This window comes from Cibotium barometz, chromosome 44, assembly GCF_041138505.1.
Source record: "Cibotium barometz isolate CiBa-2024 chromosome 44, ASM4113850v1, whole genome shotgun sequence".
Lineage (NCBI taxonomy): Eukaryota > Viridiplantae > Streptophyta > Polypodiopsida > Cyatheales > Cibotiaceae > Cibotium > Cibotium barometz.
In genome coordinates this window covers 30,033,647-30,047,694 of record NC_141089.1, presented here as the reverse complement: position 1 = coordinate 30,047,694, position 14,048 = coordinate 30,033,647, and the positions used below count along the sequence as shown (strand labels likewise).

The 14,048-nt window shown below is 39.1% G+C and overlaps 1 protein-coding gene across 4 annotated transcripts in view; it reads right to left on the bottom strand.

Moving 5' to 3' along the window:
• LOC147613186 (enhancer of polycomb-like protein 1) overlaps positions 1 to 4,667 on the bottom strand; it is a 62,085-nt gene extending 57,418 nt beyond the window's left edge. For 2 of the 4 annotated variants that reach the window (XM_086782450.1, XM_086782452.1), the window contains exons 1-3: positions 3,229 to 4,667; positions 2,817 to 2,946; positions 2,550 to 2,652 (exon numbers count right to left, since the gene is read on the bottom strand). In XM_086782450.1, coding sequence (XP_086638576.1) covers positions 2,550 to 2,652; positions 2,817 to 2,946; positions 3,229 to 3,378 — 383 coding nt within the window. In that variant the 5' untranslated portion in view covers positions 3,379 to 4,667. The remainder of the gene's footprint in view (positions 1 to 2,549; positions 2,653 to 2,816; positions 2,947 to 3,228) is intronic. The other 2 variants (XM_086782451.1, XM_086782453.1) reach the window with 1 other exon arrangement.
• Positions 4,668 to 14,048: the final 9,381 nt, after the last annotated feature.

Here is a 14,048-nt window from a genome sequence, read left to right as displayed (position 1 = left end):
ACAATCTCTAAAAATATTAAATAAATATCTGGATAAAAAGGGGTAAAAATTGGAGTAAAAGAGAGCTAGATAGAGATGACATGTCCAACACCTCTCAGCTCCAACACGGGGAGGTCCGACTCCCGTACGAGTAAGGAGCTGATCAATAGTATCTCGAGGAAGAGGTTCCGTGAAGAGATCGGCAATGTTGTCCTGAGAAGAACAATACTCCAGGGTAGCGAAGTCGGCGCCCAACTCACGAAGAAAGTGAAAGTGGACTTAATATGTTTGGTCTTGCCATGGAAGGATGAAGTTTGAGCCAACACCAAGGCACTTTGGCTATCCGTAAGAATATGAATCGGATAATCCGAGAGTACATCAAGATGGTACAAGCCATCTCCTGAACAGTCCTGTTCTTGCGTTCAACCACACCATTCTATTGAGGAGTGTGAGGTGTGGAAAATTGACAGCTTATACCTTTCTGTGAGTAAAAATTATGGAAGGCTTTGGAGATGAATTCTCCTCCATTCTCGGAGCGGACTTGTCGAGCCTTCTGTGTGGTCGCAATTTCGACCAGAGTCACCCACTCTTGGAAGCGGGAGAAAGCTTGCGATTTCTTTACCGATAAACCCAAAATTTGCATGAGTAATCATCAATAATAAGCATAAAGTACCTCGCTCCTCCTTGGGTAGTGGCATAAAATGGAGTAAAAGTGAGCTGCAGATGACATGTCCAACACATGGCCAGACGCACATGCCACGCGGAAAGCAATGACATGGCAATAATGATGTGGCAGGTCATGGACCTCGCAGACAACAATAAAACAAATTGACTAACATATGGATGCATATGTATACCTGGGTAGCCATGTCATCATAATCATCTGCTTTCCTTAGCAGCGCGTTTCTTTGTAGGTGAAGTGCTAGCCAAAAGTGTTCAATAGGTCGTCATAATCATCTGATTTCCTCAGCGTTGGACTTCACTGAGTGCTTCTTTGTAGGCGAAGAGTGTACACAAGAGGTCACAATGCTACAGTTGATGTCCTCACTCAGCCATATCCCTTGTATAAGAGATTCAGTTGTATTACTTCTTTCTTGTACATAATACTGACAGTAGTTTAGGGCTCGTGTGTGTTGTGTGTGATTCTGCAGCACTCTTCTTTCTATCTCTAAAAACCCTAGCACATAGGCACAAGTGTTCTACTAAGCTACTAAGGCTTTGGAGGCTTTCCACATGCCTATTCAACCTTGTGCCTCACAAGCCCATAAGAAGCCTTATACTTAACAAATGTTGGCAATGTTTTTTGCAAGGTTGTTGGTGCACTTATCAAGGTAAAAGGTTACCTTGAGTCTTAAACACTCAACCTAGGCACAGAAAGTTATGTTTGGAGGATAGACCCATGTCCAAGTCTTTGTAGCCTCATGTTAACCCTTGATCACGACCCCTAGGAAACACTCATATATAAGCGAAGCTGTCTCCAGTCAATAACCCTTGTTGATCAAGAGTAATATTCTTTCGATCACCATGGATGGACCACATCAAACACTAGATTAGAGAATTAAAAAACAATATTAATCAACATGAAAAGTGCAAACCCCTCATAAGTGCTCCAACCTCCACACACCATAGTTGTCAAAAACATCGTGACGTAATTTAAACAATAACCCCCGAAATGTTTTGAAAACTACAACAAATGAAATCAAAAACAAGCATGTAACCATGCCACATCATAGGGCCAATTACACAATAGAGAGGCACGCAGGCTTGGGCCGAATCAAGGTGGTTGCAACGTGAGGAAGAGTTTGAGATTGGCAGATGCTGTAGCTGCACTTGATAATAGCACTCTCTGTCTCTAGATATGAGATTTATCTTTATAAGGCTACGCTAAACCTTAATGTGATTGAGCATTCTAAGTTATAACCAATGTACCAATTTGCCAACCAACGCTTTAAAACATTGTTGTTAAAAGCATTGGCAAGAGTCGGATGATGCAAATGTCTCATCCGCGTTGTGACCTTGCCAACACCAAGCTTTGACAACTATGCTGCCCAGAGCTATGATTGCTGAACTGTGCTATGCAGAGCTATGACTACTACAGCTACTACCCCACACTGTAGCAGAGAATGGCAACATCCAACATGCTGTAACTAAGTTCTACGTCATTGATCATTTCATCTCGGTCCATCATGAGGGTACAATTCTATGCCATCCCTATCCATAGTCACAAGAAACGGCCGTTTCAAACCCTAGAAGCGCATTTCTCCGTTTCAGGACCCCATCCATTTCCATGGCCGTTTCTCGTTTCCCAAGTGATGTTGTCATAGGAAACAGCCGTTTCCACCCCCAAAAACTCGTTTCCCCATTTCCATTCCTCCAACGTTTCCGTTCTCGTTCCTCGTTTCTAGTGACTATGTCCCTATCACACCATGAGCACAAATATGGCACCTTAATCTGCTAGCAATTAGTTTATTATAGTCCCATTATGCACTGCCAATTTCATTATTCACTCCACAGCAGCCCCCCACCCCCCCCTTTAGTAATATTCAATATTTTTGATCCACATATAATACCTCTCAGGTGACAAAATGGTTCTCTCCCTGTTGAACTGCTGCAACCAATCGTCATCCTCATTGTCAAGATCATATTCCACACATTCTGCAGCCTCACTCCTTGCTGCTCAAAAACACATGATCAATATTCTATCCATCTGAATTATAAAAGCAGATATATCTGCAGAAAATTCAGTCAATGCAAAGCAAGCAACCTAAAGTACTAAAAAATCACAAGACAAACATGTATACAAAGTTGTGACTTTAGGAAAGCCTCAGAGAGCATACATCCCCGACCACGCACATAGGAGGAAGGCTGTAAGAAAGTGCGAAGATAGTCCTTCTCATATGAGTCCACAACAACAAACTGTGGTGTGGGAATTTCTCCAGCTCTGCGCTTCGTTGGAGGTGCTGCCACCTGCACAAACTGACATTTGTCATGCACCACCCGCTAGGGAACAGAAAAAATCATGCGGTGGGTTTCTTTCTCACAGCAGGGGGGAGGAATCAACTTTTAAACAAAAGGTTAAGCAATGTCTCTTTATAAAACAGCTCCAATGCACGTAAGCACATATGTAGTCCATTAGCACTTACACTCACTAAGGCAATGGTGACCTCAGGCTCCCATTGAAACCACCACACATAAGTCATTGAATGAATGTGTACATCCATGATCCCCTGAGTAAGAGAAGAGCCTTACCGGTTCAATGTCAGTATACCCAACAGCATTGCCGTGCAAAGACGCCCGCGAAACAGCTGAGGCTTCATCATTGTCTAAATCCTTCACAGACTTTACAATGGGAAGCTTTCTGTGGATGTCCAGCGGCCGGGGCCTGAATGGCCTACTCATGTCCTCTCATTACCCTACGAAAACCCTTAGGAGCACGGCTCATCCCAGCGCACCTCTGCTTTTAAAATGAAACTTTTCGGATCAAAACAAGCCCACATTTGGAACTCAGCTGTTGAATATTTATAAGGTACCCCAATCGGCTGAGAACATGGAAACAAACTTTGAAGTCGAAATTTTGGTTCAATATTTCAGCTTTACTGCTTCATTATATGATACAGAGCCACCATTACTCCAAGACTCCATTGCCACTTACACTACACATGATGGCATCATGTCAGGGATGCATATACGCTGCATTTCCACATTCCATTCACAAACGTATGCTAGCCTTCGTCTTAAAAAATGCAAGCTCGAGATCCCAGTCGCCTGTCAAGTTAGGGTTTGAGATTTCTCTCAGCTGCGGCCCAAATGACATTCCAATCGACACCTGTAAACCCTAGAAGTGGGTACACACTAAGCCGAGGGCAGAAACCGCATGTAAAACTTTCAACTTCGGACGTGCATCACCACAACCCGCAAGAGCAGACTCGAGCATCGCCCTATAGCAAATGGCGACACGACGGCGCAGCTCGTGGATACCGTGACCTGCACAGAAACCCTAACCTTTGCAGAAACCCTAATCTGTATGTACAGCTCAAAAGTCTTGAAACCTAAGCGTTACTGAAATGGCTGTAGCACCCCTGTCGCTTCCCGCCCTCGCCGCGATGTTAACCTTAATCGCGGAGAAAACCCTAATTCTCAGAAATAAAACCCTAATCGCGGGCAGTCAAAAGGCTGAGTGAAAAAGTGGAAAAGGAAGTAGGGTTTTCTCCTGCGCGCGAGGGGAGGGCTGCTGCAGCACAGAGCAAGGGTATGAAAAACGAGGGCAAAAAACGCAAAAGGGCACCCAAAAAAACGAAAAGTACATAGCTGTGTAGGTAACGGCGAGGGGATCAAAGATCTGGGGCAAAAACACGGAAACCAGGAAAAGCTTGGGTCACGGTCGGCTATGGCGGGGGCCAAGGGATAGGGTTTGCAGAGATGAAGGGTTTTTGGGAGAAAAGCAGCAGCAGGAAAGCACAGTCAAACCTTGCATGCAAACATGAAGAGAGCGTATATACGAAAGCGTACATACGGTGCCCGTATTGGACCAAAGGGTAAAAAAGGGTGAACACGGCGAGCATACGAAGTTTGAAACTGAACGGTTATTTGGGCCGTGTCTACTTAGGGGGGTGTATTGACTACATAAAGGTATGTATTCGGTGGCCATGGGAATAGAGAAGTTCAATACGAAACCACAAGGTCCCCAACACTTCATTTCTTCACACTTAGTCTCTATTTTCAATCCCCCCATCACGTCGCGTGGCAGTATAGCCAGACTCGCTTAGGGAACGTCTGTAAGGACCTTCACAACAACAGTTCCTTGGACGCCGGTCAAGCAAAGCCAGACGTGAAATTGTTGAAAACCTTGGTGGGCCATTCTCCATAGAATGCTTGTGTATTGTAAAACCATGGAAAAACTTTTTTGCTCGAGGCACTTGTGACACGTCAATACATTCACAAGGTCCCCACCCCTGTGGTGTACCCAACCTTTGGGCATTTACATACCAAAATGTTCAATAGATTTCTCGTCCAGAAACTTCTCCCATTGTTCATTGCCAAAATTCATTGTGCAAGCATGTAAACACCCTCATCCAATATGGGAAGGGCTTTGGAGACTTCTTGTGTTGCCTTGGGCCTAAGTCCAATGTTATCTTTTAGGGTAAATTTAGATCAAACCATTGAGACACTACATATCAAAATCAAAGATTGAAATAGTGTAGTGGAAAGAGAGGATTTTGTTAAGGACAAATTTGCACCAATTGAAACAATTCTTGCACTTTTTCAAGTGTGACTCTACAAATTGAAAGGTTAGTTACTCTACAAATTGAAAGGTTAGTTAATCCACCATATTGCATACATGAGATATATTGCTATAAAGGTTTGGCTCCTATAGATAAACTATTAAGATTGCTAAAGAGTAAAAGTGGTGAATTAATTAGTTGAATAATAAGAATGGTCTCTAATAAGATAGAGGATGAGTTTCATAAATTCTACATGATTGGACATGAAGTGCTAAAAGAGCTAAGGGTTATAATAGAATAGCCCTGGAGTGCTAAAAGTCTCTAAGATTACCAATAGCTTGACAATAGCGGAGATCAAAACTATTCTAAGCAAGGATAAGAAAGGGGCGCTATAAGGACACGTATACATAATACATGGGCTATGATTAACTGAGATTGAAATGTGCCTATCCAAATTGCTTATCAATGCTGCACTCATCTCTCAAATAATTAGAAGTTAACACAAATCCTTGGGATAAAACATCAAACTATCCCACCACCATATTCCAACTATCATTTGCAAGCTTGATTTCATTTAAAGGTATATATTCCTTGCCTCTTTTTTACCATGCCTTGAAGAGTGGTCCACTATCTCATTACGGTTACTCAAATTAATCATCATCTTAATATGCTTGTGTAGTCAACAACTAGTTCCCTCATAGTATTCCCTTTTTGCTACAATAACTATTTTTGCCTCAATTATGTCCCATGTCAATAACATGCGTAGCTCACATTTAAGTTCTTTTCATTGTCCCCCCTCTTAGCAAGTTATTTCCATGCTTATGGCTTTGGTGGGAATGTTTCTAAGATAAGCTACTTCTCCTCACCTGCACTCTTTTATCCATTATAGACCTTGAGATTATGAACAAAAAAATTCGCCCCTTGTTAAGATAATTTGACTCATGAGACTGGTCTAAAATCCTCCAACCAAATTTCCTTCTTATTTTTTCCCAGCTGAGGCATGATTTTGAACTACATACCCCCGCTGAGTTTTTTTGCTAGTTTCCAAACCTTTAATCAAACTCGTGGGTAGGTATCATTAAGTGATTTTGATCAACAAGGTTGCTTCAATTGATAAACGTTTTCAATTAACACTTCCATCAAAAAGAACATCTTTAGTACATTATAGAATCTTTGCTATGTTGTAAGTGCTCTGGCACTTTTTGCATCAAAGCTTGTACCAAGTATGAATTAGGAAAGGGCACCCTCCTCCAGACACTTACTCTTGAATTGTTAAGGGAGAAAAGTATAAGTCACACTTACAACATTTACACGACCATTTGGATGATGGAGCTTACAACATTTACACTACCATTTGGATGATGGAGCTTAGTGTCTCTACTCTCTCTTACAACTATATGCTAGCATGTGTGAATGTGCAGGTTGCAAGCTCACATGCTTCTCTCTTCTCTTATCTTCTTTTTGTTCTCTTTGCTTCTCTCCTATTTCATGATTGTAAATTATTACATTAAGGTCCACACGTTCATCATTGTTTCACAACTTACACTCTATTTATTACGTGAGCAACCATGGTGGTGTGACAATATGTGGCAACAATAAATGCATGTCAAAGATAAGTTCTAATAACCCTTGCATTTAAGGCAAAAATAAATAAATTTTGTGCCATTGTCAAGGATGTGTCGTTATACTTAATTTAACTGTCATTCACAATTGTCATTAGAGTCTACTTCAATTTCTCAATGCTTGCAACCAAGTGATTCTACTCCAAGGAAAGCCCTTCCAAATATGATTATTTTGCTTCTTTTCTTTTCTTATTTCATTCGATCTTAATTGTTTAGTTAATATTGGATTTAATGGTATATCTTAGAATAGATAGCTTATACGGTAAGAAAATTAGGACTACACTTTAAAAGAACATGAAAAATAAAACCCTAATTTTTTGCTTCAAAGTGCAAAGTGCAAGTTTTGGGCTTGGTCTATAATAGACCACTCAAGAATTATCTTATTGTTAAGAGACAATTTCCTACAAACAAAAACAACCAAAACTAGTCCATGGGAAACATAAACAGATATAGATTCTTGAGTCTTGCAACCTCTTGGTTGGAAACAAAAACAGCCAAAAACTAGCCCATGGGAAACATAACAATTTTTTTCCTACAAACAAAATAGCCAAAACTGGCCCATGGGAAACATAAACAAATATAGATTCTCGAGTCTTGCAACCTCTTGGTTAGACACTAAGCTATCTCTTGCACCCAGCACCTCTTTTAGTCTACTAACATGATGCACCCGAACTCCATTCAGAAGATGTAATCTATAACTTGCCTTGTAAACTTTTCAAGGTCAAATAACGTCTAATAACTTATAGGCTCTCTAGTCTTCATTACTTGAAAACCTCAAGGAGTTCTCAAGTAAAGCTATTAGCCTTCTTCCAAGTCTCTATTGGTGAATTACACATGCTCTATCTTGTGCACACTATATGCTCTTTCTTGCCTTTTGATAATGTATCTCAAAGTAAAACTTTTGCACAACGTTTGTCCATCAACGACCTTTTCTCCTCAACATATTCGAGGAATTGAGAAGCTAAAAAATATAAAAGTAGATCCATATAAATATTTTCTTCACTTTATAATAACATAAAGCTCTTTCTCATGCGAAAAACATTTATACTATGTTAATTGGCTTTTCATCCTTAGACGCCACTTGCGTACCATCTTGAAATAAAGCCACTCCAACTTCATAATCTCTTAGATTTGTCTCATTGACCACAACTGGTCCACAAATTAAAGAATAAAATCCAGATTTTTCCAAATTTTACAATAATTATCTAGCTCCTCTGCCCTCCACAGGCTTATACTTATTATATTTACCTTCTCCACCTTGTATAAAGATTCAAAAGAGACAAAGTAATTCCAACTAAAATATTTAAAGTAGTTTTTGCATAATTCCAAATAAAGTATGAAAAATGTCAAATTTAATAAAGGATTAGACTTTTGTGATGATGGTCTTTAGGATTGGCCACTTGCACATGTTTCAACTTTCTCATAGTCAATGTGGACACGATTAATAGTAATGACATGTCCAAGATATAAATGCTTATATTCAAAGAAGTCTCGTTTACTTTCTTTAGCAACAAATAAGACTTCATTTTTTAGGAATGCTAAAACAATTCTCAAATGTCAAGCATGCTCCTCAATATAAACCATGCTTATATAAGGTCTTAGTATAACCAAGATGTCATCTAAAAAGAATACCATAAACCAGGTGGATAAAAAGGGGAGCAACAAGCAAGAGACAACATGCGTGGATCTTATAGTGACATGTCATGATTACAAAGGTGCCAGGGGAGTGAAGTCATCATGCACCCTCCATCATCTCACAATCCCCCCCCAAACCATATGTATGAAAACCATGACTATGACTCTATTGAGCTCTCATTCTTAGGAGCATGAGTTGGATGGTGTGATGTAGTGCTATGGGCATAGCCTAGTGAGCTCTCAATCCTAGGAACATGAGTTGGATGGTGTGATGTAGTGCTACAAAAGGATCTCGTGCCCTCACTAGTGTTGTAGTATCAACACGAGTATAAGAATTGCATGATGACCCTTATGAGTACAAGGCTATAAAAAAAATCTTACTGGTGTGCTTACTGGTCCTCTTTATTTTGAGGCAAGGAGGTTCTATGCTAACTACGAGAACAAGAAGCATTCAAGATGGAGGGGGAGTATGGCACGAGGTTGTCTAGATTCATAGCTATAGATATCTAATGGATGAAGTAATGCATAGCTCTATTACTCTTGTATAGAGAGGTGCATAGCTCTATTACTCTTGCATAGAGCAATGCATAGCTCTATTGCTTTTACATAGAGCGATGCATATCTCTTCCTTAGAGCTCTAATGCATAAAGTGATGCATAGCTCTTACATAGAGCTCTCAGATAGTGCCATGCACCTCTCTACTAATGCATAGAGGTTATGCATAAGCTCTATCCTCTTTCATGGGGCTTATGCATAAACTTGTAGAGAGCATGTATAGAGCTCTATCTCTTGCATGCATAGAGCTCTTACTTAGCCCGCCATGCATTGAAAAAAAATCCCAATGAAATGAGGGTGCCATGATACAAAGCTTATTCTTCTTTTACAATCCTAAAAGTTTGTGAGGGGAAAATATCAATTGTCACCTTATATTATTATACCTTTTAGATCTAGTAGTAGAGACCAAAAATTCCACATGCTCATTTTCTTTGACCACATTGCATTCCATATCCATATCTATAGCTTTGCCCATCCTTGTATGCATATCTATATGCAAGAAGGTGGATGCAGACCCTACAGGAATTTGATTTTGAAATCAAGTACCGCCCAGGCAAAGAAAATGTGGTAGCAGATGTCCTCAGCAGAAAAGCCTCCTTGCTTGCAATTACTGTAGTGTCAAATCCTTTGATTATTGAAGCAAGTGAGAAGATCATGCAAGATAGATTCTTTGGCCCTATTGCTACCCTACTTATGCAGGAAAGCAAAACTCCACAGGAGTTGAACCGAGTTCAAGGGTATAGCTTGGATGATGGAATTATGTATTATAATCGCTCGTTCCAGTAAAAGAAATCTACACTACAGTGGATGCGGCCAGAGTGTTCCTCAAAGAAGTCTTCAGATTGCATGGCCTACCCAAAAGAATAGTAAGTGATTGAGATACCAAATTCATGTCAAGATTCTGGACTGCATTTTTCGAAGCAGTAGGAACTTTCTTAGATCTCAGCACAACTTACCACCCTGAGACCGAGTCAAACAGAAAGGGTAAACCAAGTAATCAAAGATATACTTTGGTCATGTTGTGGCAGGGAACCCAAGAAGTGGCTAAGCTATCTGCACCTAGTCGAGCTCGCCTACAATGCTTCACAGAAGTATTGGGATGAGTCATTTCAAATAGGCAACTCGCAAAGATATAAAAGCTGCCCAGGATAGACAAAAGCTGTATGCAGATAAGAAGAGGACAGACAGAGAATTTGAAGAAGCAGATATGGTCTTCATTCAAGTACGTCCCAAAAGAAGTTCTCTATCTCTTGGGAAGTACAAGAAGTTATGCCCCAGATATTGTGGGCCATATCTGATTACAAAGAAAGTAGATGACTTAGCCTACGAGCTTCTTTTGCCTCCTCATCTCAAAGTACATAATGTATTTCATGTCAACCTTCTGAAAAAGTATGTACCAAGCTCGAATCATGTGCTTGATGAAATCTTAACTTCTTTAACCCAAAGGCAGATGGAACTCCAACCTGAAGAAATCCTTGATGTTCGAGAAAAGGTTCTCAGGAACAGAATTCTGAGAGAATTATTGGTCAAATGGAAGTTCTATCCTTTTGAAGATGCCACCTAGGAGAAAGAAGCCGAGTTGTTGTGGGATTACCCCCAGTTTGCGAGATGAGGACATCTCACATTTTTCAAGTGGGAGAGAATGTAAGATTCCTCCTCAGCCTCTCAAGATGTCCAGCATCTTCCCCTGTAATCAAATCCCTCTTCAGAAATATAAAAGATCTTGTTTCTACCTGTTTTGGCCTAGAGAGAGAAAATATTCTAGAGAGAGGTTATTTAGATTTTGAATATTTTTGGATGGAAAAATATCTCTTCTTATTAAAATAAGTTCCCCTAAAACAGAAGTTCAAAAAGATTTTTAGAAGGTGCATTAGACATCAATTATAATCTGTTCAGAAGGCCTTATCCTAGAGGTCCAGATTTTCTGAAAATTTTAAATTAAGGTTTTGAGAGGCCAATCAGATTCATCCAAATGTGTGGAGAAGATAAATAGAAGAAATAAATAAAATCTCCTCCCCCCCCAAAAAAATGAGTAAATACTCACATAAGATATGAAGAGTGGACTAAGGACCAAAGGAAATACTAAAAAAATGGATTTTTGACACCTCTCACAATGCGAATTCCCCCCTCATGAAGGAGATGCCTATTTCACATGTGTGGTGGAGTTTTAAATTATCAAAAATTGAGATATTTCATCTCTCCTCTCTCCTAATTCAAGTCTAGTTTCAAAAAGTAAGCTAAACTGACCTAAAAATGGTCAAAAATTGACCAAACTGATATGAAAAATTCTAGAATCAGTTTGCTTGATTAGGAGATCACTTTTTCCTATAAATAGAAGCCTCCCCCTTTGTTGAAGCTTAATAGTGTTTTATGCATTGTTACTCTACTCCTCCCAAGAGCCAAGAACTGTGAATTTCTTAATAATTCACTAGTTTTTGACCATTCCCTCTTCTCTAAAGATTTGGTGGCCACTCTTGTTGCAAACAAGAGTAGATCCCTCAAACCATCAAGCCAAAGGAAAGCTCCTAGAATTCATGTAAGTTAGGAATCTTATATTTTTCTTTATTATTTTAATGGTTTTCTAATTTTTGTTTTGTTTGAAATGATAAATGGATACTATGCCTTGTTGGAAAGGCTTTCCCCCTCTCTCATTCTTAAAATCAGCCCTTCTCTATCCTAGTTAACTAATCTAATTGTTGGATTTAAACTTTTCATATTGTTCTCTTTTAAAAGTGAAATTTGATTAGTCTAGAATGCTTTAAACCATTAATTTTTAAGTAAATTAAAGTAGGAAAATTTGAAAAATGATCAGCCATACAAAGGCAGTTATGGTGAAATTTTTTAATATTTTATGAAATAGGTTTCATCTTTTATTATTCTAAAAGAATAATCCCTATGGTTTGTGTATTCTAAAAGTGTCATTTTCATTCTATGCATAGAAAAATGCATAGTAGAAATATACTTATTCTAAAAGTGTTATTTCCATTAGATTTATTGGTAGCTAAAGGGCTATGGAGTGTTATGGTTGGTGCTAAGAAACGTCCTAGTTCCTCTAATGAACATTCCTCACATTCCTCACATTCCTCACATTCCAACATGCAAGATTACTAAACATGCTTGGGATGCACTTGTACCATTGTACCACGCACGTTTTGTTTATCTACGCAAGCAATTAGAGTCAGAGCATATGAATGAGGGAGACTCCATGGACAGTTTTCTTACAAAAATCAAGGATTTTAATGAGCAGTTGGCTAGTGTTGATGAAATATATCCTAAGAGTTCATTGGTGCCTGATGTATTAAATACGTGGAGTTGGTTTCTATTCTCTTGCAAGAAGAGCAATCTAGGCAAAATAGATATGTCATGCGTATAGGAGATTAGGCTTTTGCTGCTAGTAGTCACAACAAAGAGGCAAAGGGTCACAACAAAGAGGCAAAGGTAAACCCTTTTCTCAGGGTAGTTATAAGGGGAAATCAGAGATGCTAAATTGTGGCATGCATGCTTTGGTCAATTAAACTTTGTCAATTTGCCACGCTTGTATAAGCATGACATGGTGCCTCAGTTACTACATCTTGAAGCCCCTATCAAACATGTTTGTGAGGGATTTATTCTTGGAAAAATGCATCAGGCATCATTTCCCAAAGATGGTTCAGTTAGAGCTGTCCTAAAATTATAGCTTATACACAGTGATGTACATGTGGTCCTATGAGAACACCATATATTGGGGGCTACCTCTATTTTATCACATTCATTAATGATTATTCCAGACATACCTGGGTATATCCATTGAAATAGAAATCATAGGTTTTTATGTGCTTTAAGCACTTTGTTGCTATGGTTAAAATATTTCTACATGTAAGATTGGTACCCTTCGTACTATGTCTAAGGAGTTTCATGCATGTATGGGGCTGATCATGGGATAAAACACCAATGTAATGTGCCTTATACACCTTAGCAAACTGGTGTAGCTAAACATAAAAATAGGTCTCTCATGGAGATGGCACATTGTATGGTCAAAAGTTAGGAGTTACGTCATGGTTTCTGGCTAGAAGCAGTCACGTGTGCAACATATGTTTTGAACAGGTGTCCTATAAAGGCTTTGCATATCCAGTTTTTCATGCTTGCACAAAGCACATTGAGGTGAATTATCATTATGTCAAGGAGAGATGCTCCATAGGGGAAATCAACTTGGCTTATATGCCAAGACAGGACAACATGGTAGATTTATTCACGAAGACTCTGTCTCATGAGAGAAGTTTGAAGCTTTTTGCAAAGCTTTGAACTTACTTCCCTTCGGGGATTAGTTTGGGCTTCCTCTCACAGTCCAAAGAGCCTGGCACATCTCTATACTTTTAGTGCCAGCTCACCCCTTGTTCACATCATCACTCCCATGGAGGATTTATAGCCATATTTGGTAGTGATGTGTATGAACACATCACTATGTGTATGAACACACCACTATGTGTATGAACACACTAGGACCAAACCACGACACTTTTCCCTCTTTAGGAGGGTTTTTCCCCCGTTCTAGTATACACCCATCTTGGGGTATACTTATCATCTTTGTATGGAACACTTTCATTATCTATCTATCATCTAATTGTGTGCTCCCTTGAGCTTCTCTACTGTGTGCGTGTGTGTGTCTATGCATTCCTATAACCATGTTTCTAACAAGTGACAGTACAACAAATATTACTTTAATTATTAGTGAATAATTTACTAGTGTATTTTTAAATATGTACATGAAATTTGAGTTTTAATATATTTATTATTTAGATCAAATAATCAATGGCAAATAAAGGATTTGAGTTTTTTTCCAATTCCTTTGTGGGTAAACATGTAGGCAAGTGTGATGAGTGGAAAGATGTATTTAAAGTTATCAATTAAATCTTAAAGAACACCTAATTATTGAGTGGAAAGATACAAAAAACATTGTCAGTCAAATCTTGAAGGACACCAAACCTTCCAAGAAATTAATGAGAAAGATATTTCCTATAGTTATGATAATCATGTAAAAGTCAATAAATTTTTGCAT